Here is a 22,249-nt window from a genome sequence, read left to right on the forward strand (position 1 = left end):
CAGGAAAGCCTTTAAAAGAAGGAACGCTTAGCTCTCTTAGCTAACCCTTCCCTTCTTCCTGCCTGGAACTTAGACTCTATGCTGGATTGCAAGGTGACAAAAATGAGGATGAAAGCCACCTGCCAAAATCTGGGTAGAAAGTGAGAAAGAGCCTGGGTCCCTGATAGCATCATGGAGCTACTACATTAGCCCAAATTAACTGACTCTGGATCCCTGCTAGTGAGAAAACTAAAACTCAATTTGATTACGCCACCCTAAGTTGGATTGTTCTATTACTGGCAACCAAATGCAATCCCTAACTGATACAAGGGGCTGAGCCCATCATTAGCAGGGACTGGGCCACCCCATTTTCAGCACATCACAGCAATGCTTTATGTCTGCTTAGAGAAAATCCTTGTTTTCCCCTGCAAGTGGGGAGAGCACCTATCTCAGACTGAGGATACTTCTTTCTTATTCCTGTCCTTCACAAGAACTTGGAAGTAAACAGATCATACCAAGCAGTTGTACACTGACTATTATTTTATTCTGCCTCCAAACCCTTTATCTCACCAGGAAATAAGGAACAATATTTACTTCTATCTTAATGTTAAACACACACACCCCTGAAATCTCATTCAAAGATTTGGGTGAGAAAAGGAACGACAGCTTGTAGGAGCTTGGCTGGACCTTGGTCCTGTTGGCAGACACAGCCTTCCTGTCGCAATCCCACTGGAGGATCCCTCCCTACTCACCATACCTAAATGACCAAACTAATAGCCCAAGAACAAGGGTCAGGCCACTGATATCCTTAGAGAGTTTGGTCTGAGCCAGGTCAAGAGCAGAAGTTCCTGAGCACTGACCCCAAGGCTCAGGAGGACAGTGGGCTCAAAAGCTAGAGCCCACCCTGAGCACAGTCCATAGACTTGCATAAAAGGCTGAAGAGAATGGGCCCAAAGTCTCTAGGAAGCATGAAGGCAGGCTTGCTCAGTTGAATTAGTTCCTAGATTTGAGGAAGGAAATGGCTGGAGAGAAACAGAGACAGGAATCGGTTTCTACTTTTCCCCAGAGTTAAATAGGGCAGTTCCCCTGGGATGGGGGAAGATAACTTGCTTCCTTTCACGCTCTGCTGTAAATAAACAAGAAGAGGGCCTGTCCTCCCCCAGAGAAGAGTGAGACTGAAGGATAAATGAAACACCAGACTCCCACCCGAGGCCATCACTTGCCTCAGCAGAGTGGCTATCGGCAAAGTCCCCTGTGAAGCTTTAAGGACCTGACAAACCAGACGAAGAAGAAAGGAAAGATACATAAAGGCTGCCAGGTCTCCTCAACTTTGTTCATTCCTGCCCGGAGAATCCATCCCTCTTCCTTCTAGCTGGGTAAGTAACGCTCAACTGTCACAGCCCAACCTGAGCCAGTCTGGAGTTCTGGCACGCACCAAGCTCACTCACTTCCCATCTCTCTACGGCAGTTGCAGTCTGGGTCATTCATTTTCTGTGGCCAATGCTTGGTTATTATATGCTGCGTCCTACTGTGTGCCAGGAACCTGACATAGTCCATCTCTAATCCCTACAACAATCTTGCAAGGTCAGTACTGTCAAGCCCAGAGAGGCTGAGGGCACTCACGTGAGCACCAGATTACTTACAATAAATTGTCTCTACTGAAAGATAGGGACTGTGGTGAGCACTTACTAACTGCAAAAGTAAGTTAAGCTATAAGCACTATCAAATATATTATCTCTTCTTATCATTGCACAAAGCTAGAGATATTATTGTTTCATTATAGGTAATGAACGTGAAACTCAGAGAGGTTAAGCAACTTGCTCTGAATCATGCAACCAGTGACATAAGCAGGACTCAAATTCCATCTGATCCAACTCCAAAGCCCTGCACCTGGGCTGAAAACATGTCTATAAATTACTTTTGTCAGGGGTCCATGGGGCTTGTCCAACCTCAGGCGTTGTCCTGCCACACTTTAACCAAAGTGATCAGAGTTTGGAAGGCCAAAGACTCCATGCTCTGAGGAGAGTGCAGATAGCCAGAAACGTGTGGGCCACTTCTGAGCAGGTTGAATCCCCACAATCAATCCCACGGCAGTGCTCAGACTGCTCTCAGACACCACAAGTCCTTATCTGAACATCTTACAGGTAGAAGTTTTGTTCATCCATCCAACCACCCACGTGCCCAGCCAAACATCCACACACCCATCCATTAACTGAGTGCTTACTATGTGCCAGGACTATTCTCATTTTCAAGGAGCGTACAGTCTAGCAGGGTGACAGTGAGAAAGGAGGCCAACATAACTTTAACATGAAAGTTCTATGCATAGGGAACGAAAGAGTGCTATAAGCAGAGGCATCTGACACACTGAGGGTCAAAGAAGGAAGAAATATGCATAGGCTAGGACCTGAAGGCTGTGCTGAATTGTCCTAATAAGGGTGAGGGCCAGGGGAGCAGATGAGCAAGGCCCAGAGGGATCCTGGGCCTCACGGTATGGACCTCCATCTACCTGCCAGAGCTCATCACAGTCTCTTCTCCCCCTAGCTCGCTCTGATTGGCCACAACTTCCGAGCTCATTCCTGCCTCAGGGCATTTGTAAGTGCCACACCTTCTGCCCAGAGCACTCTTCTTCTTCTTCGAAGTTTTACATACGCAACTTTCTTGCATCAATCAGGCCTCACCTCCACACCTTCCCCATATGGAGGCCTCCCCTGACCACCCAAACAAAAGCGGCTACTCCCTGCCCCTTGGTCCCTCCCCACCTCATCACTCCACTTTACTGCCTTCATGCATAGATCATGATAGAAAATCATCTTGTTGATTTGTTTGCCTGTATACGGTCTCTCTCCCCCTCACCCACCCAAGAATGCATGGGACTTTGCCTCTCTATTGAAGACTGCTGTATTTCTCAGTATGCTTAACAGTGTCTGACGCACAATATGCCCTCAATAAATAACTGTAGAATTAAAGACGAAGCGGACAAAAGTACAGACAAATGCACCCAATTCAATAATTTGAGTATGGTTGGGGCCGAGAGGATAAGGAATAGCATAATGTGAGCCAAAGGCACCTGCAGGGACCAGACTCAGGCAGGGATCAAAAGCCCTACTAAGGAGATTGGATTGTATGCCAAAGGTGACTAGGCTATAAGTTCCTTCAGTGCCAAGACAGGACTATAGTTACACCACAGACCAGAGGGGTTTGGAAACTGATTAAAAAAGAGATTAAGTTGTCTTCCCATAGGCCCTCCTATCTGAATTGCTTGTCAGTTTTGTGAACTGTAAGGACAAGCCGACCTCCTTGCTTAGTGCTTTAGCTTACTGGAAAGAACAAGACATCCTTAGACAAGAGAAGAATAACCAGTTCAACAGGGGGCAACTCAGAAGACAAATTTCAAGGAGGCTGTAGAGAATCAAAAACCAGAATCCAAAGTCTGGTAAGTGGAATAACATGGAAATAGGGGAGAAGAAATTATGGACAGAAGGAGGGAGGGGGCAGGCTCTGGCAGCAGTGCTGGGTGCTCCTTACAGCATAGGGCTGAGGTCTCAAGAATACTTGTCTATCAAGAGACCCTGAAGCCTGTGTAGGAAACAAGAGGACAAAGGGAGGAGGTGCAGCAATGGTGCTCAGCACCCTCTGTGGTTGGAGGACGTAGGAAGAGGCTGGAGGAGGAGGGCGGTGAGGGGCAGGCTGAGGGGCAGTGCTGTAGGGAGCCTGGATTGCTGAGCCGCAACTCACACTGCTAGGGGATGGGCACATCCTGGCAAGGGAGAGAGTATGATTTGCTCAGAGGAGATTCATCACCAATGTAATCCAGAGGACTAACGATGAAACTGGAAGGGTGCAAAGGAAAAAGACCCAATGACATTGTTAAACCAAACCCTATGGAAGCTGGCACATCTGGGATGGAGTATCAACTATGTCTTAGGCAACGTGCGAAGTAAGCACTTTATACACTCGTTTAATTTAATCTTTGCAAAAATCCGATAACTTAGAAAAACTGAGGTTGAAAAAGCATACCTAAATTGCACAAGTGACACAGCTAGAAAGTAGTAAAGCTGGGATTTAAACCCCGGTCTACCCAACTTCAGAGACTAAACTCTGGGAGGAGTTAGTACTTAAGGCAAAAGAAATTGATACAGTAGGAAGTGGCCTGGATTTTGGTTGCTTGCATCTCGTTTACCACATGGCATCAAGTCATTTCTCCTTCCTGTGCCCATAACTCTAGCATTACTTGAGAACCCACCCCTACTTGGCTCTCAGTTCCCATGGTCTAGTTCTCAGAAGTGAAGCATGTATCCCAGGTCTGTGCCAATCAGTACATGCATTCCCTAGCCACAGTATGTGATTTTGGGAATCAATGTGACCTAAGCCTGTCTAATCAGAATAAGACCTCAGAGCTTCTGGATAAGACTCTGGCTCTTTCCTGTTGAACTTACCTTGGACAACACAAGTCTGGGGCTACTGCAGCTATCTAGCCACCAGGTCCTAGATATGCCAGGGACCTCCACATGGAGTTTAAGAATGAATCCAGCCCAGGGCTTCCCTGGTGGCGCAGCGGTTGAGAATCTGCCTGCTAATGCAGAGGACATGGGTTCGAGCCCGGTCTGGGAGGATCCCACATGCCGCGGAGCAACTAGGCCTGTGAGCCACAACTACTGAGCCTGCGCGTCTGGAGCTTGTGCTCCGCAACAAGAGAGGCCGCGATAGTGAGAGATCCGCGTGCCACGATGAAGAGTGGCCCCCGCTTGCCACAACTAGAGAAAGTCCTTGCATAGAAACGAAGACCCAACACAGGAAAAATAAATAAATTAATTAATAAACTCCTATCCCCAACGACTAAAAAAAAAAAAAGATTAAAAAAAAAAAAAAAGAATGAATCCAGCCCAGGCAGGCAGAGCCTGAGAGAATCACTTGTAATGATACTGTCTGAGCCTTGAACCCAACTGTTTCTAAAGCTAGAAGCTATCCTGAGCTTTTCATTGAAATGAATCAATAAATTCCTCCCCTTTTAAGGTAAATTTGCATTTTCTTTTACCTGCAGTCAGAAGTCCTAATGTACCACATTCATAAAGAAAGCATTTGCCTGTATGAATAAGGATAGAAGCTTTTGGGTGAGAAACAAGGAGGGAGAGAACAAAGAGCTATGGTTGGGGCCACCCACGTAACAGAGACGGAGGTTTTGCAGAGCAGATCACCAAAGTAGAGGAGAGGCAAGATGTAGTCCTGCATGATGAATACTTCTAACTAACCAAATGTCTGACCATCTTATTCTGGTAAAATAGAACATTTAATAAGTCTGAATTTCCTTGGCTGACAATTTCATCTCTCAGAAAATTAAGAGGAAATGTTATTCTGCTTTTCGTCTGCGGCAGAAGGTATAACAAGTTTTTTTTTTTTTTTTTAAATGGGGAAGAAACCTTGGGCAAAGATGATTATGGGATTTTAAGAGTTTATTAAGAGCATAGTAAGAACACATTTTAAAAGTTCAGGGGCTTCCCTGGTGGCGCAGTTGTTGAGAGTCCGCCTGCCAATGCAGGGGACAGGGGTTCGTGCCCCGGTCCGGGAAGATCCCACATTTTGTGCCCTGGTCCAGGAGGATCCCACATGCCATGGAGGGGCTAGGCCCGTGAGCCATGGCCGCTGAGCCTGCACGTCCGGAGCCTGTGTTCCGCAACGGGAGAGGCCACAGCAGTGAGAGCCCCGTGCACCGCAAAAAAAAAAAAAGTTCAGAGAAAAGCTAGGGACTATACATATGGCCTGAGATCTGGAAGGCAGCCCAGTGGAGAAGGGAAGGAGCCCCTCTAAAACCAAAATCTTATAGTTAATTACAAAATCTTCAGGTAGGAAAAAGTAAAAAAACAACAACAAAAAAATCCTAATCTCAGCTAGCAAATTCATCCTGAACGGTTCAAGGCAGACATCACTTATCAATCACAGCACTTTTTCCTATTAAGCCTGATCTCATTCTCAAGTTATCTTTGACCCAGTGCCCTAGTCAGGCACGAAGAACTGAGCAAAGCTGGGACACAAGAAAGAACCCATTAAACATTGCTGGTAGAAAGAAACCAATGTAAAAACACAGGGAGCTCTCAGAGCTCACGTTATAGAAGGACACAAGAAATGCATCAAGCAGAGATAAAATACAAATCCAGTGGAATGGGCCTACATGCATGACTACAGAAATGGTAAAGTCTAGAAGGGACTGAGGTTTCTTTATTTGAAGCAAAGTAAAATAAAACAAAATTTTCTATTTTCTAAGAATTAAAATAAAGAAGGGGAGAACTTTTAAAAAAATATGAGGCATAGGTATCTCTGCTTGGGAAGATGACCACAGCACAAATAAAGTTGAATTCTTCAACTTCTGGATTTAGTTCCTTATCTTCATCAAGATGAATGAACTTCATCATGAATAAGAGAACAACCTTGGTTAAGAGAGACTGAAAGACCAAGGTGGGGAGGAAGATGGAAAAGGCCCAGCTGTTAGCACACCAGGGCCCTAAGGGAACTCGGAGATGGGCTCAAGAAACCTCTCAGGTGATCTCTGAGGAATCCAAGAGAACAGGGAAAATGCCAGAATATTACAGACTAAATAACAAGACTGGAGAGCCTATAAACAACCTCTGCAATAGGCTAAGCTGCATTCCTAACTGGGCAGATATCAGCACATGTAGGAAAGGAAGCACCGAGGAAAAGCAAGCAACTTGGTAGGAAAATGGGCAGAGAATAGGTACCGGCAATTCAGTGCAGAGGAAATACAAGTGGTCAATAAATATAAAAGGTCCCTACCATCATGAAAATACACATTAAATAACCAGATACCGTTTACCTACACAGCAGCTCAGCAAAAATGAAAAAGATTGATAATATCAACTGTTGGCAAAGATGTGGGGAAATGAGCGCTCTCACTAGTGGAATATACAGCTTTCTTTAAAGGACAGTTTGGTGGTATTGATTAAAATTAAAAATGCATTGTATATTGACCTAGCAATCTGAAAGCCTCACACACGCAGAGGCTTGTAGAAAGTTTTTCATTACTCAACTACCTACAACAGTAAAAGAGGACAAAAAATAAACTATCCAAGATATGGCACATGCTTAAAAATACATTATGGTACCTCTACCTTATGAAGTACCATACAACAGTCAAAAATAAAGGTAGCCCATATACACCGATACAGAATGACTCAAGATTAATATCATTCATGCTATAAAAAAAAGCACAAAATACCCTCTATATTTATATAAGCACATATATGAATAGAAAATAGTTTAAAAGGATCCCTGTTAACTTGGTAACAGAGGTAACCCTGGGAAGGTGACCAAGGATAGTTCTCTTTTCTTTCTGCATTTTTTTTAATTGTTAATTTTTCTTGCCTTTATTGTGCTGATTTTTTTTTTTTTTTTTTTTTGGCCGTGCCACGTGGCATGTGGGATCTTAGTTCCCCGACCGGGGATCGAACCTGTGCCCCCTGCATTGGCAGTGTGGAGTCTTAACCACTGGACCGCCAGGGAATGTCTTCACTTATGGTACGTATGTACGTATGTATGTATAAATAAATAAATAAAAATTATTTTTTTAAAAAAGAATGAACAACAAAAACTAGGAAACAGTGAGCATGTACACTAGGAGTAAGTCGTGTCAAACCTGCCCAGTTTCCTTCTCCTAGGATGAAGGCAGAAATGCCAATGTCACTATGAACAGAGTACCTGCAGGTTAATGGCACAGGCTCTCATATCATCATTATGGACACAACAGAAAAATTCAGGCTGGATGACAATGCTAAGAAGCAGGGGCAAACCTGACTGAATACCTGTAGTTAAGAGTTACTGATTCAGGGCCCACGGGGAAACCTCCAGGACAGTCTTTGGTCCTGTTCTGTTCAATGTATTCATTCATTCTTCCTATCTCTCACTTACTCACTCAACAGACACTTGAGAGCTTACTATATGTTAGGTGTGCAGAATATACAAAGATGATTCCCACTGGAAGCCTAGGATACTGAAAAATAGAAAAAAAAACCCAGCATGACAAATGCTCGACTGAGTTGCTAGGAAGCTCCAAGGGTAGAGCCTGACCCCAACCTGGCCTCTTGAGGGAGGTCACTATCTATATCAAAGGTCTGATCGTCTCAGGAAAGATATCATGAAGCTAGGAAGTACCACTAACACCAAAAATCGCATACACATGAGTTGGAAAAGGTGGACAATATAAAAACATCCGCGTGAAACCCACTTGCAGTTACCGAAGAATCTTGCCTTTAGGTTGCTGGAGAACACTACTCTTGTTTTGAGGCCTCACTAGCAGATCTTTGTCAAAGAGGCCTCTAAGCAGAGCAAGGTGTCCAGAGAGTGAAGAACGGGGCTCATGTCAGATGAGGACTGGCTAAAGGCACCCAGACTTTCCAGGACTACCCCACCTTCTCCACGCCCATGACTCCACTCATGTTTCTCCTCTGCTTTCTCACAGGGAATCACCCACAGTCAACAGACTCAGGAACTTCAAGATCCCTGATGGTACCCTGGTTGGCCCACTCGAGGGAAGAGGCAGCTGGAAGACAGCTCCCAAGTCAGCTCCCAACAACAAGGTGGGCCGTCGATGGCATGTTTCCAGTTTGCAAGATCTTTCTTGTCTGTCCGCTCCCTCCTCCCCAATCTTAGCCCCAAGGTTTTCCCTTCCACCACACACAAGAGAAGAAAGACTGAGAAACATACAACCAGGTACCAAGGCTGTGTATCCCAGGCAGTCATTTCACCCTCCCAGGCCTTCCTGTTTCTCTGTTTAATGAGGACAGTGGACTAGATAATTCCTACGGGACCTTCCAGCTCTGCCTGCAGCATGTGCTGGCCCTGTAAACAGTCTCCTCCTGGAGGAAGTCACCATTTAAAAGGACTTCAAAGAGAGGGCAATGCTTAACAAGAGTGAGTGAACGGTGGAATTCTGGGCATCCAAGAGTTCTTATTTGGGTTCCCCCGCCTGTGTAGGAAGCTCTCTGGCAGGGACCCTCCATGGGGACTGACCTCTTCAGTGACGATCGAGATAGCACCTGTGCAGCCTGGTTCATGGCCCTGACCCAAGCGTTCATGTCCTCCTGGGTGTCGGCACTGAAGTAGTAGGTCCTCATGCCTGACTGCTCAGCCTGAGAGCCCCTGGTGGAGCTATTATAGATGAGGGCTCGCATCCCCATGTGCACGGCCTGGAGGGAGAAGACGGAAACCCAGGTCAGAGAGGTTAGCGCGCGTCTCACTTCCAGGAGCAAAAACCAGAAACGCCCCGGCCAGGTTCTCCCTTCTTCCAGACTAAAAGCCCACGCACCACCCAGCTTATTTCCACACCTGGAAAAAACGTCACAGGCTGGATTCCCTTTTCTTGGTGAAGCCAGGCCTAGGAACAGCTGTGCCTGTTCCCCACAGCAAAAGCCCCGCAGCTGTACCTGTTTCCTACTTATCTTACTCCCACTTAGGGAGGGGCACACAGTCAATCCAAGGTTTATTTGAGAAAGAGATTTTTTTTAAAAACCCTCATTCCATAGAAGCAGACTCTCGGGAATCCCTGTTTTGGTTCTTCTGAAGCACCTGCTGACTGGAACTGATTCAAAAATCAGCTGCTCAACAGCAGGCAGCTCGGTGCAGATATTCACTCTGCTTCCTGCTTGGGCATGAAACATGATGTATGCCCATCAAGGAAGCTGCTCTTTTGTCTCGCCAAAGAGGCAATACAAAGTTCAGCTGAGCAGTCTAACACTTGACTGAAGACCCTGGCGCACCTACTATACGTCAGGAAGCATCAAGGTGCTTTCACATGTTCCACAGGTATGGGGAAAAGCAACTGCAATGGACTGCGAACAAGAGGTTTTCCCCCTTGTGCTCTGATAAGCAAGGTCCTTTAAATTTGCAAGGAAAAAGCTCACCAAATCCACATAGGAAAATGATGTGGAAATAGGAAGATTTACAGAGTGCCTACTATGTGTCTCCTAGGTACTTCCGTGACTTTAATCTCATCTTAATCCTAACAGCCTTATAAGGAAGGAACAGAATCTCTTTCACAGATGTGGTAAGTGAAGCTCTGAGAAGTTAAGTAACTTTCCTAGATTTCCACTCTTGGTCACAGATTCTTCACAGCACCTATTACCTGGTATTCTTTATTTTACACGCTTGTTTATCATCTGTCTCTTCCCTGCAGAATATAAACTCGATGAGAGCAGGGATTCTGTCTATTTTGTTCACTACTATATCCCCAGGAACAGTGCCTGGTACATAGTAGGTGCCCAATAAATATATATATATTTTTGTTTGTTTGTTTGTTTGTTTGTTTTGTTTTGTTTTACAGTACGCGGGCCTCTCACTGCTGTGGCCCCTCCCGTTGCGGAGCACAGGCTGTGGACGCGCAGGCTCAGCGGCCATGGCTCATGGGCCCAGCCGCTCCGCGGCATGTGGGATCTTCCCGGACCGGAGCACGAACCCGTGTCCCCTGCACCGGCAGGCGGACTCTCAACCACTGCACCACCAGGGAAGCCCAATAAATATTTTTTGAATGAATGAAAAGTTGGAGGCAGGATTCACACCTAGGAATGTCTGACTCTGAGTCCAATCTTCTCTGTAGTGAGATAGTGAGAGCCTGATAGTGCTCTCAGGCTCTATCCAGATATGAGTCTGATACAGATCACTAGTCTGATAATCTGGATCCAGAATGACAGACAGATGCCATGCAAGGACCAGTCAGAGAAAGCAAAATGAGAGAACTAAACAGAACCTGGAAAATGACATGTTTCTAAAATCACCAATGGTCATGGATAAAACCTCTCAGATGAACTGTCAGCATTCACTTCTCCACTCACATGCCTAACATCCAGGTCCAAAAACGATATTAAATACGGGCCTGCTTGTGACATTCACATATCTGAATCCATCCAGCCCAGTGCCAAGGAAGTCTAGGCAAACTCGGCCTGCAGCTAAGGGTTCCACAGCGGGTTCTGGGGCAGGCATTTACTTGAGTAAGCTAAGGTGATACAGTGAATAATCACTGACTTACAGAGGACTAAACATGAAACAGAAGTAAGCCTGAACCGACCTTAACTTGGGAAGTATAAGGAGTGTCATTCACCACAACTCCTACTACAAATGACTGCTCCATGTTACCTGTTTGCAGAATGGGACTAGCCCCATCTACCCTGGCAGAACTAGCTGATGGTTAGTTTTCCTGCAGAAAGCTCTGAATGGTTAGTCAACCACTTATAGTGCAGTGATACCAGACCTGTGGATGTTCAGAAGAAAAGTACCTAACCCGAGGACTTAAGGAAGGCTTCCTGGAGGAGGTGGCCCCTGAGCAGACACCTAAAGGACAAGTAAGTAAGGCTGGGGAACTCTTCAGGGCATTCCAGGCTGTGACTAAAGCTCAAGGGGGGTGGGGGTGGGGGGGGGAACGATGGCTCCTAAAGGCCACCGAGAGCCCTGCTTGGCTCGTCCTGCAGACCTAGCGGAGCCTCAGGGTGCATCTAGCACCCTGGCTCCCTGACAATGCCTAGGAGCTGCCTGGCTGACAGTACAGTTAGAGAAGACAGACAAGAGAAGACCACATAGCCCTTTAGGCTCTGCCTATGTACCACTACAGATACTAGGAACAATCTCAGGCAAGGTGCCCTAGCAACAGTCAGAGAATTTCAGCTCTGCAAACTGAGAAGAACTGACATCAGAGGCAAGCATAAGGCCCAGGACACAAAATACTGCACACTCCTCAGTAGGCCCAAGAACATGGATCCTGAACTGTCCCAGGGCCCATCCTCAGGTTCCTAAAAGAATGACACTGCAACCCAAAGGAAAGGGAAGTCTTTCACACTCAGGAAATCACAGCCCTGTCTGGAGAACCACCTGAACATCACCCATTCTGTCTGCAATAGCTTTTCTCCCTTCTCAGACCCTGAAGACCCCAATCATCCCCCCAAACATGCATGCCTTCCGTCTCCCAGAAAAAAATATTTAGGGAACACTCTTGGTGAAGCCTATTAAAAAAAGAAAGAAAAAAAAAGAATGTATGACACATAAAAGATGTTTTCCTAGAATGTATTTTCACACCTCCCAACAAAGTGTTAAGATGAACTATATATAGTTATTATAATCCGTTACTCTGAGGATATCCCAAACGCTGTCGCCCCCCCCCCCCACCAAATTCACATGCAACAGCGTTATCCCAATTGTTTGCCCAGTAGCAACACTGAACCCTAGAAAGGAAGGTTTTTCTGAGGAAGGCTTTCAGGCTGCAAAAGACCAGTGTGACACTCATCGAACAAAATGTTTTCAGAGCCAACAATAAGCGAGAGGCTCTGAACAATTTAATAGAACAGTATTCCTAAAATGATAACAATAAACATTAATTGAAACCACCTCCCACCTCCTGCAATGTGTATACGGGTGACCAGAGTAAGACATGGAAGAAAAGCAGAGAAGAAGAGAAAGAAATTGTCCTCCCTCCCTGTAATGCAACTGAAAGAGGACAGAGTTCAGGGTGGAGATCTGCTTCCATCATCTTCCAACTTTGGGACTGTGGGCAAGTTTTTTCAGCTCTCTGATCCTCGTGTTCCTAATCTATAAAATGAAGCTAATGATTCTGACCTCACAGGCTCCCCACAAACACCAAATGAGGTAACATGGATAAAAGTAGTTCTCAGTCACAAAAGGTTTTTACAGAAATAAGGCAATACCATATCATGCAACATGAAGTGAAGGAGGATCCAGAATCTTCAACCCACAGCAACTCTGGAGTCACCGGGGACAGTGACGGTGGTAAGAAAGCATGAGAAGGGCTGTGCTGATACTAGTCACAGAAATAGCGACAGGAAAAGAGGGGTCTACGTACTTAAGCAAGGCTGGGGGACTCGAAAGCTAAGATACAAATGAAAGTACTGTGATGTGACATTATTCTTGTTTCAAGAATTTATAACTTTGTTAACATGAGTCTGAAACGCTCAACCTCTTAACTTCTTCCCCCCAACCCCCAACAGAAACAACTGCTTTTGTGAAGCCGTTTTGGGGAACACAACATTTCTGAGGATGGAACTGCTGCACTGGAGGAGCGGTGGGGGGCGGGGGGGGCAGTACCTTAAAGGAATACTTGCGACTTATGCGATCCTCGGGGGCCACTGTTGAGATCACGTAGCTGGGCAGAGGGATGCTCCCAAGGACCACTTCTTCTCGGCTGTCTTTGAACGGAAATACAAATCAGAATAACCTTCTGTGGCACCTTCCTTGGGCTGGTCCATCCCACTGCCCTAGTTCAAGGCTCCTTATCTCTCCCAGGGTGACAGCAATCACGGATCGCCCATTCAGGTGCTCTGGGGACCTTTGTGCTAGTGCTGGAACTACACAGCTGAATCAGACAGGGCCCTCTCCCCGAGGAGGGGGACAGGCATGTAAACACGCTCAGCTCGACCTGCTAACTCCTGAAACACAGAGGCGTACCAAGTGCTGCGGGAACACACAGACAGGAGTGGCACACAGCCTGGGGAAGTGGAGAAGGCTTCAGAAGGTTATATTTAAACTTTTGTAAAGGATGGGGAAGGGAATTCTGGGTGGTACACACCTCATAGGCAATGTTAGAGCAGGTGTGAAATATCCTACCTTTCTTGTCTATTCTCTTCCTCCCCCAAACCGTCTTCGTTACCAGAGGTAACTTCCTAATGACAGAATTGGTCCCACTGCTCTCCCACCCAAAGGCACTTGCTGACTGTCCACTGGATACAGAATGAAGCCCAACTTCCTCTGTCTAGTGTCACAGCCCTTTTGCATTTGGGCTCTTACCCACCTCCTGAGCCTTATCTCCTAGTGTGTGCCCCATGCAAGACTCACTCTGGCTTTGCAGGTCTGTCATTCCACTTTCTTCTGCTTCTAGAACTTTAATCAAGTTGTTTCTTCTGCCTAAATGCCCATCTTCCCCCTACACATGGGCAAAGCTCTACCCATCCTAAAAAGCCCAACTCGAGCCCTAATTCTCCTGAGGAGCCTGCCCAAGTTCTCCAATATGGAATTGGCTTCTTGTTCCTCTTGAACTGCCTAAGCACTTTGGACGTCTTCCAAAACCTAGTCTTGTCTTAAAATTAGGCTATATCTCTCCCTCCATATTTTGAGCCTTACTTTCTTCTCACCTTTGCACAGCCCCTAATTCTATGTACTGGGGCTCCACAAATGTTCATGTGGCCAATTTAATTCACCAGTTGCCCATCCAATAACAGGGGATAAATCCAGATAACAGGTTACAAAATATAATGTTCACCTATACTTCCCATCTCTCCAGATTGAATCAAAGGTGTGCCTGTGCCCCAAGTGGGGCAGAAGCTGGAAAACCTCCAGATCTTGAGACCTTAAGTGGAAGGCAAACCAGATTCTATTATTTTAACTCAACAAATGGCACTTCCAGTGCTGGGACTGATAAAAATGAAATCACCAACCATACACATATGTAAAAGTGAACACTTTGGCAGGTTAACAGGTTATCAATTAGCTCAGGCCACTGGTCCATTCACTGGATTTGAGAAGACCACCATTTGCATGACCTCACCACCCCCTCTGGCACAAAGACCCCTTGGTGGCCTGAGCCTCAGCTCACCTTTATAGTAAAACAAGCAATAATCAGCAAGCACAAACCACCTCCTCTTCCACAGCCTCATCCCAGAACTGTCCTGCAAAGCAAAGGAAACTAATCAGGGCAATATCTGAGCATACTGTTCCCCCTCCCCAGTCATGTACAACCTGATTCTGGAACCGAGACTTGCCCATATTCACTCTTTCTTTCAATAAATTAATAAGTTTTTTTGTTTTTGTTTTCTGTTTTTTTTGCGGTACGCGGGCCTCTCACTGTTATGGCCTCTCCCGTTGCGGAGCACAGGCTCTGGATGCGCAGGCTCAGCGGCCATGGCTCACGGGCCCAGCCGCTCTGCGGCACGTGGGATCTTCCCGGACCGGGGCACGAACCCGTGTCCCCTGCATTGGCAGGCGGACTCTCAACCACTGTGCCACCAGGGAAGCCCGAAATAAATTAATAAGTTTTTACTGCATAGCCATTCTTTCAATAGGACATTAAAATTTAGATCCAATGATGGTTTATCCCCAGGAAGTTTTGTTTCCTATAAACAGACTAGTATATCATAAGCATCCTCCTTTTAGAAAGGAAGATATGAATTCAAAAATACAGTTCTTGGGCTTCCCTGGCAGTCCAGTGGTTAAGATTCCACGCTTCCACTAAAAGGGGCGCGGGTTCAATCCCTGGTTGGGGAACTCCCACATGTCGCGCAGCGTGGCCAAAAAAACCCAAAAATACACTTCATCCACTAAGAAAGAAATCAGTTTTTAACAAAAGGGAAGTTATTTATTTATTCCTTCCTTCCTTCCTTCATTCACTGATTCAGGTGCTACACTGTAAAATACCTTCACTTATACTGATTAGAAAATTGGTTTACATAGTATGAAACAAAGAGTTTAAGTTAGCTAATTAATCAATGAGGCAAAGTTCTCATTTGACTAAGTTCAGTTATCTACCACAAAGGACTGATTTTGCTGTGTTTTTCCTTCCCTTCAACAGAAAAAGACCTGGATTTTCTTGTGAAAATTTTTTTAAAATATGGCTATGGTAGGAAAATAGTCGTTTTAGGGTCAGTTTTCTCCCAAACCTAGGAAAATTCCAGAGCCATTTTTAGCTGTTAAAATTGTCTTCCTTCTGCAAAAGTTTTTGACAGGCTTAAATTTTTAAAAAATTTATTCATTCTCCATTTACTAAAGTGTTAAACACTTGCTAAGCTCCTGCGTTTCTTGCTTTTATCTTGTGCATTCACCGGATGATCTGGCACATATGATACTTGCTTTGTTCGAAAAGCTGTTCTCCATCCTTCCACATCTGCTTCAAATGTCATTTCCTCTGGAAAGCCTTTCAGGACGCCCCCAAGCATAGCTACATTCTCTCTGCTGTGTGCCCACAGCACTGTACACAGACCTTGGTCACAGCTACAGCCAAGGAGCCGAGGGGCCTGGGCCAGGGGGTGTCTGTTGGGGAGAAGGATTATTTACAATACCTTCCCTCTACCTCCACATTTCAAAGGAGCATCCTTTTGTTTAACGGAGACGGGGATGCAAGTGGAAAAAGTCAGAGGGTTAGATTACTCAGGTAAGAAAAGAGAATGAGAACAGAGCTGTGAGGGAAGAGGGAACCATTAAGAGAGGGTGGTGCCAGAGGAGTACCAGCCAGAACAGGCTGGAGAGCTGTGGGAGATTTCAAGGGGACATTTAGGAATTTATTCTGTGTGGTGTGAAAGGTAATGTCTTCCTCTGTTTTCCCACAAAGTCTTTAGTAAAAATGTACATCATTGCTCTCAGAATTTGTGTTTTTTTGGATAATATGCTATGTGAGAGACTGTGCTGGGTGATGACATGACACGTGAGAGGTGTTTCTATGTTTCCCCCTGCAGACTACGACATGAGTTCCTCAAGGGCGGGAACCACATGTTACTCATCTCTTTGTCGTTGCTGTGAGAGCACTTAGAACACGGCAGGCACTTGGTGGGTGGGTGGGTAGATGAATGGATGGATGGCGAGAAGAGAAGGAAGGAGACAAAAGAGATGTGTTCTCTGACCCTGGGAGCTCACAGCCTATCCAAGGCCAGAGGACCAGAGGCAGAACAACTGCCTCTGGTGAAGTTGTGGGGAAGCGTGGTGGAGCTAGCGATGACGGATGGCCTGTGGGAGAAGGAGCTGGTGATGGTGCTGAAGTTTCTAACCTGGGTGCCTGGGGAAATGGTGGTACCCCACCAAGATCCAGAAGAAACAGTTTAGGGGAAAAAGACAGGTAAGGGGTGAGGAGACAATGAGCTGAGTTTGGCTGATTTGGAACCTGCGGTGCTAGGATGCTAGGTGTGTGTGTTAGACTGGGGGAAAGGAAAAGATGGGATTTTTCAGGCAAATGATAACAAAGGCTCTTTCACATCAGGAAGGCAAGTGCTGGCAGAGGATGGGCGGTAAGGCTGGATTCATACTGACCCACCCACACTTGGGACCGAGTCCCAGGACAGCCAAGAGCACTGGGAACCAAAGCGGTTAAGTGGGTTTGGGGAAGGAAACTGCAGCCACTGAGCAGACTGCTGACTCACAAAAACGAACAGCAAGCCGCTCAGCACAGTGGGCAGAATCTACTGGCCCCAGACAAACTCAGGAACAGAAAGCTTATTATAAGCCTATTCCCAGTTCCCGGGGGTCAGGATAAGGAAGGAATTCAGCAAGAACTACCTCCCTGCCACCCCTCCCTCCTCAGTCTCCTCACCTGCTTGTGCAACCAGCCCCTCACCACCACCGGAACATTGGGGTTCCTCCGAATGGCTTGGTCCCTCTTCCCAAAGCTGTGGACTTTACTGCTGGACTTTATTATCTAGGAAAGAGCAGACTTGAACTCTAGCAGCAGGGGGGATTTGGGGAGGCCCAAAAAGCATCTGCGTGATAGGAGGGCTGTAGGCTCCCCGTGCCGTCATCCATGCAGCAGTGCCCTCTCATCAAAAGAACAGCAAGAAGACAGAGAAAGGGCGTGCACATGGCCACAGCCTCCTAGTTAAAACGTGGGTACAAGAGCTAGCAAGCTTCCTGTTTGGGTCACAGAGGAAAAAAAACGTAAAGGGATTTTTCAATCAACTTCCACCAGCAGCTTCTGGCCGTTAATATGTCCTATGGCTTTCTGGAGCAATGCTACACTCTGGTCACAGAATTTGCCAATCCCTCCTGTCTGGTTCACTCCTCAGCACCCTCCCCTTCTCTACAATGCTGGTTCTCTTCCCTGCTCCTCAGTCAGTGCTTCCATATCGTGGGCACAGAAACCTCTGGGCCCTTCTATTGTGAATCTCACCATGCGGTCTTTGACACACATGTGAACAGAGGTGTGGCCCTCCAAAGACACGACAGGAAAATGAAGAATGCGGCCAAGGCCGTAGATGTCAGTCCTGGTTCTGTCAGCAATCACCTGTTTCCTTGGACATGTGACATAACCCCAACTGGCCTCAATTTCCTGATCTGTCATCTGGGGAGAATACTTATTACGTGTCTCCCTCACAAAACTATGGTGAAGATCAAACGGGTTTCTGGCTACAAAGTGGGCCTGGCAAAATGCAGAAGAGGGGAAGTGGCCAGGAGCTCACCTTGGGGCCAGGCTTGGCCTCCACGGTCGAAGTGGTCCCGGCCGTGGACGTTTCACTGACCATGCTGGACGGTCTTTGGTTTCTGTCTTGCTTCGACATATGTGGATTTGGCCTGTGGGGGGACAGAAGGGAATCCAGTGATTAAGTGGCCAGGCCGCAATGGGAAGTGGAATCTGAGATTTATTTCAGGTTAGAACTGGTTGATGGACCTTAAACAGCCCAGGACAGATCTTCTAGACACCACCTAACTCCAGACTGCCGTTAGAGGGCCACAACACCCAGCCTACCCACGTGCTTCAGGGAATCAAGAGCATGACAGATGGGCAATCTCCACAGCCTGACACCCCACGAAGGGGCCAGGTCACTGCTGCCTGCTGTCCCAAGGTCCCCACCTTTATTTTCTTACTCGGGTGTTTGTGGCAACTGCCCCATTAGATGGGCACACACGGTTTACCCCACTCTTTACAGCAAAAGCAATCCTTACACACACACACACACACACACACACACACACACACACCTCCATTTCCCCTGGCTCCCAAAAGAAGCTGTTTCTAATTAGTAACAAGAAACCACTTGCGCACACATCCACACCCCCATATACACAGAATCGCTTATATAAATGCCAGTGGGGCTTGCCTCCCAAAATAGATTACTCAACAAAGAGTCTTATTCTAGGAACACTCCATTAGCCCCAAAATAGAGCCACTGAAGATATTAACCCCTTGTGCCATGCCTGGAGAGCACGAAGAAATGAAGCATGCCTGCATCCCCAGTGAAGTTTCCCTTGATGTGTCCCCATCAGCATCCAGCAACATCATGCGTCCCACCAAGAAGGTCCACCTGCCCTGGGAGGGCCAGCGCCCTGGGAACATCATGGTATAGCACTTAAGAGCCATCACAGAGAACCCTTCTTACCTGCCTCCACGGAGCCCCAGCATTTGCCAGAGTCTTTCAAAGCAGCAGCGGCAGCAGATGACTCCACACAATCCAATCCCTATCCTTAAACAGCTCAATGCTTGATTCCTAGACCCTGCTAACTCTAGGATCTGTAAGCTTTCCTCAAAGTGTAAGTCCCAGCATTCTATGGCTGGGTTGTCTGCTGCTCTGATGGGCAACAGGATCCAGGTAGCTACAGTAAACTGAGGCTTTTGGCTTGAGGAGTGGAGAAAATCCGATTTGGAGGCCTGGGCCAGGGCCCTGAGTAGATGGAGATGGAGGATCCAGGCAAGACACAGCTGAGGAAGACACGCTGTGGATGTCTGTTTGCCAGGCTCACTTTTACACAGGTGCTACGAGGGAAAATCCTAGTTTCCACCCTGGAGACACGCTGCTTCCTTCAAAACCACTGCTGCTCAAAGGATAAGTGATCCTTCCCACACCCCAAGACAGTGACCTGACACCCTGTACCATTAGGGAAGTCCTTCGCGGAAGCAGCTGTGACCCCCGTGCTCTCTGAGCTGTGCCAGCAGCAGGACCACTGCAGCGGGCACCAGCTTTCCAAGCGTCTGGGCCCTGCCGGATGCTTGGCAGCTGGAGGTGCAAGTTCCACCAGGCAGAAGGATCACTGGCTCCTTGTCAGCTCAGGCACTCACTCCAGATTCCCCGCCCCCGGCCTCCATCCCAGCCAGACTTTTGTTACTGCACCCCACTCAGAGAATGTCACCACACTTAGAGTCCGCTCAGTGTTGGCAGAAGCTGTGTGCAGCACAGATAATCGCCAACCGGGGGTGGGAAGGGGCTCTGAGAGGCTGCCTTGTCCAGCCCCTGCCTCCAGACAGAACTATGCCCGAAACATCCTCCTGGAACCTGGTCTTGCCTGACTTCAGATTTACAGAGGTTGAGACAAGGAAGAAGGGTTCTCAGGTTATCTCAGTCACGGCAGCTGTATCTCTAAGCCAAAATTCAGGACACAAAGTCCAACAGTAAGAAAGGTTTGTTTGGGATTTTATCAAGTTTAATTGGCTCCCATTTAAGACACTGATATGACAGTTATTACAGAATACTTGAGAAATATTAAAAAAAAAAGCTAAAACGAAAGAAAAAAATCATCATAGTCCTGTTACCCACAGAAAAGTCATTTTTAATACTTGGTATATTTACTTTCATTCTTTTTTATATGCCTGTGTTTTTGGGGGGGGGGATGTGTGCTTTTTTGCTTTTATATCATTGCGACCATACTGTGTTTACGATTTGGCATGTTGATTTTTAAACTTATCGTAATATAAACATCTTCTCCTTTCTTCTTTTCTTTTTTTTTTTTTTGCGGTACGCGGGCCTCTCACCGTTGTGGCCTCTCCCGTTGCGGAGCACGGGTTCCGGCCGCGCAGGCTCAGCGGCCATGGCTCACGGGCCCAGCCGCTCCGCGGCATGTGGGATCCTCCCGGACCGGGGCACGAACCCGCGTCCCCTGCATCGGCAGGCGGACTCTCAACCACTGCGCCACCAGGGAAGCCCTTCTTCTTCTTTTTTAAAAAACTATTTATTTATTTATTTGGCTGCAACAGGTCTTAGTTGCGGCATGTGGAATCTTTAGTCGCAGCACGCGGGCCCTTAGGTGCGGCATGGGGGATCTACTACCCTGACCAGTGATTGAACCCGGGCCCCCTGCATTGGGAGCATACAGTCTTACCCACTGGACCACCAGGGAAGTCCCTCTCCTTTCTTTTAAACTCATCCATGTCATTTTAAATGACTGCATCACATTCCATCAACTAGATATGCCATCACTACTCTGTGAGACAAAGAAGAGAGTATCTGGATTTGTGATTGCTCAGGAAATCCGGGACAGATGCCCACCACTTTTGCCATTTCTGCACCTTACAATCTTGAGCTCTAACTGTAGTCATCTTCCTGTATTCTAACCCCTCCCTACACTAGCTTCTGGGATGCTGGCTGGCCGGGGAGCTCCTCTAGCCACAAGTGCAGGAAGAAAGATGACTTCCTTGCAGCCTTGGGTAGGTGAGGAAAGAAGGTACGACTACCACCTGGAGAGCCAGGTATGAACAGATTTCAGCTGGAAAAGGACAGTTTGTGGCCCCAACACTGAACATTAGTGAGGGATGGGACAGGGGTGGCGGGGTGAGGACAGGGAGAAACACATGAAGACAACTTCATTCTCCATGACTATAGAGACCTCTGCTCAGCAACATCCAGATAAAGCTGCCTTATTAGCAGACAGGACTGAAGTCCAAACTAAATTTGCCCCAGAGAGGGGACCATGTCATCTCTACAAACAGGGAGCGTGTCTTCACCAGGACTCCCCACTCAAGCAAAAGACTCAACCATTACCTAGCAGTCCCTGACCTGACTCTGAAAGAACAAGGCGCACACAGCTACCCACCTGGCCAAGTAACAAGATCTGCATTCAGAGGATGTTCCTCTGAATCTCTTCAGCATGGGTCATGGTCTCTTAGGTCCCTCCAAGGGTGACTATCACTTCTGGATATCACTAGAAGTTATCTGGAATTTCAACTGGTTTAAAACAACCGCCCCCCCCCCCGCAAAAAAAACGATGGTGGTCACACTTGGGATACCATTTGGTATTCAAAAACGAGGATATGAAAAATGTCTCAAAAACAATTTTCTCACTTGGCTGAAAAGCTGGCTCTGATGGAAACTGCTAGAGGTCGTTTACCACATTATTTTGAGCAGTGAGAACATCAATGGAGCATGTGTGTAGCCTCCTGAAGAGACAACTCTGAAAGGAGCAACAATCACTTGGATGTGGGCATTCTGGCACATTTGCTTCAGCCAGTTACGTCTTACAGGTGTGTTCCCCACTTAAAAGTCTGACAGGGCAGACACGGATCTGTCCTCAACTCCCCAGACTCCTGACAGGTCTTACTCAAAAACAGTGCCCTCCCCCAGAGAAGAGAAGAGCCTGTGCCCCTGAGCTGAGCAGCTGTGAAGGCGGTTCGGTTCCCAGCAGCATGCCCTCAGGCACGTGAGTCACACAGATGCCTGCAGACGCGACAAAAAAACTGCACACGCTAGGGGAAGGCAGACTCTTAGTGTCATTCAATAAAATCTATTACCTTAAAAGCCTGTTTGCCAGGTTTCTGTGCTATCCTGAATCCCAAAGTACAGCGGGATGATTTGAACAAAGACTT

General features: G+C 47.0%; 1 protein-coding gene across 1 annotated transcript in view; it reads right to left on the reverse strand.

Moving 5' to 3' along the window:
• The window catches only part of PLEKHA7 (pleckstrin homology domain containing A7), a 208,919-nt gene that overhangs the window by 45,594 nt on the left and 141,076 nt on the right, over positions 1–22,249 (reverse strand). The window contains exons 5-9 of the mRNA XM_007448586.1: positions 18,138–18,249; positions 17,276–17,380; positions 14,576–14,648; positions 13,072–13,172; positions 8,998–9,173 (exon numbers count right to left, since the gene is read on the reverse strand). Coding sequence (XP_007448648.1) covers positions 8,998–9,173; positions 13,072–13,172; positions 14,576–14,648; positions 17,276–17,380; positions 18,138–18,249 — 567 coding nt within the window. The remainder of the gene's footprint in view (positions 1–8,997; positions 9,174–13,071; positions 13,173–14,575; positions 14,649–17,275; positions 17,381–18,137; positions 18,250–22,249) is intronic.

Source organism: Lipotes vexillifer, unplaced genomic scaffold (genome assembly GCF_000442215.2).
Source record: "Lipotes vexillifer unplaced genomic scaffold, Lipotes_vexillifer_v1.1 scaffold519, whole genome shotgun sequence".
In the NCBI taxonomy this organism is placed as follows: Eukaryota; Metazoa; Chordata; class Mammalia; order Artiodactyla; family Lipotidae; genus Lipotes; species Lipotes vexillifer.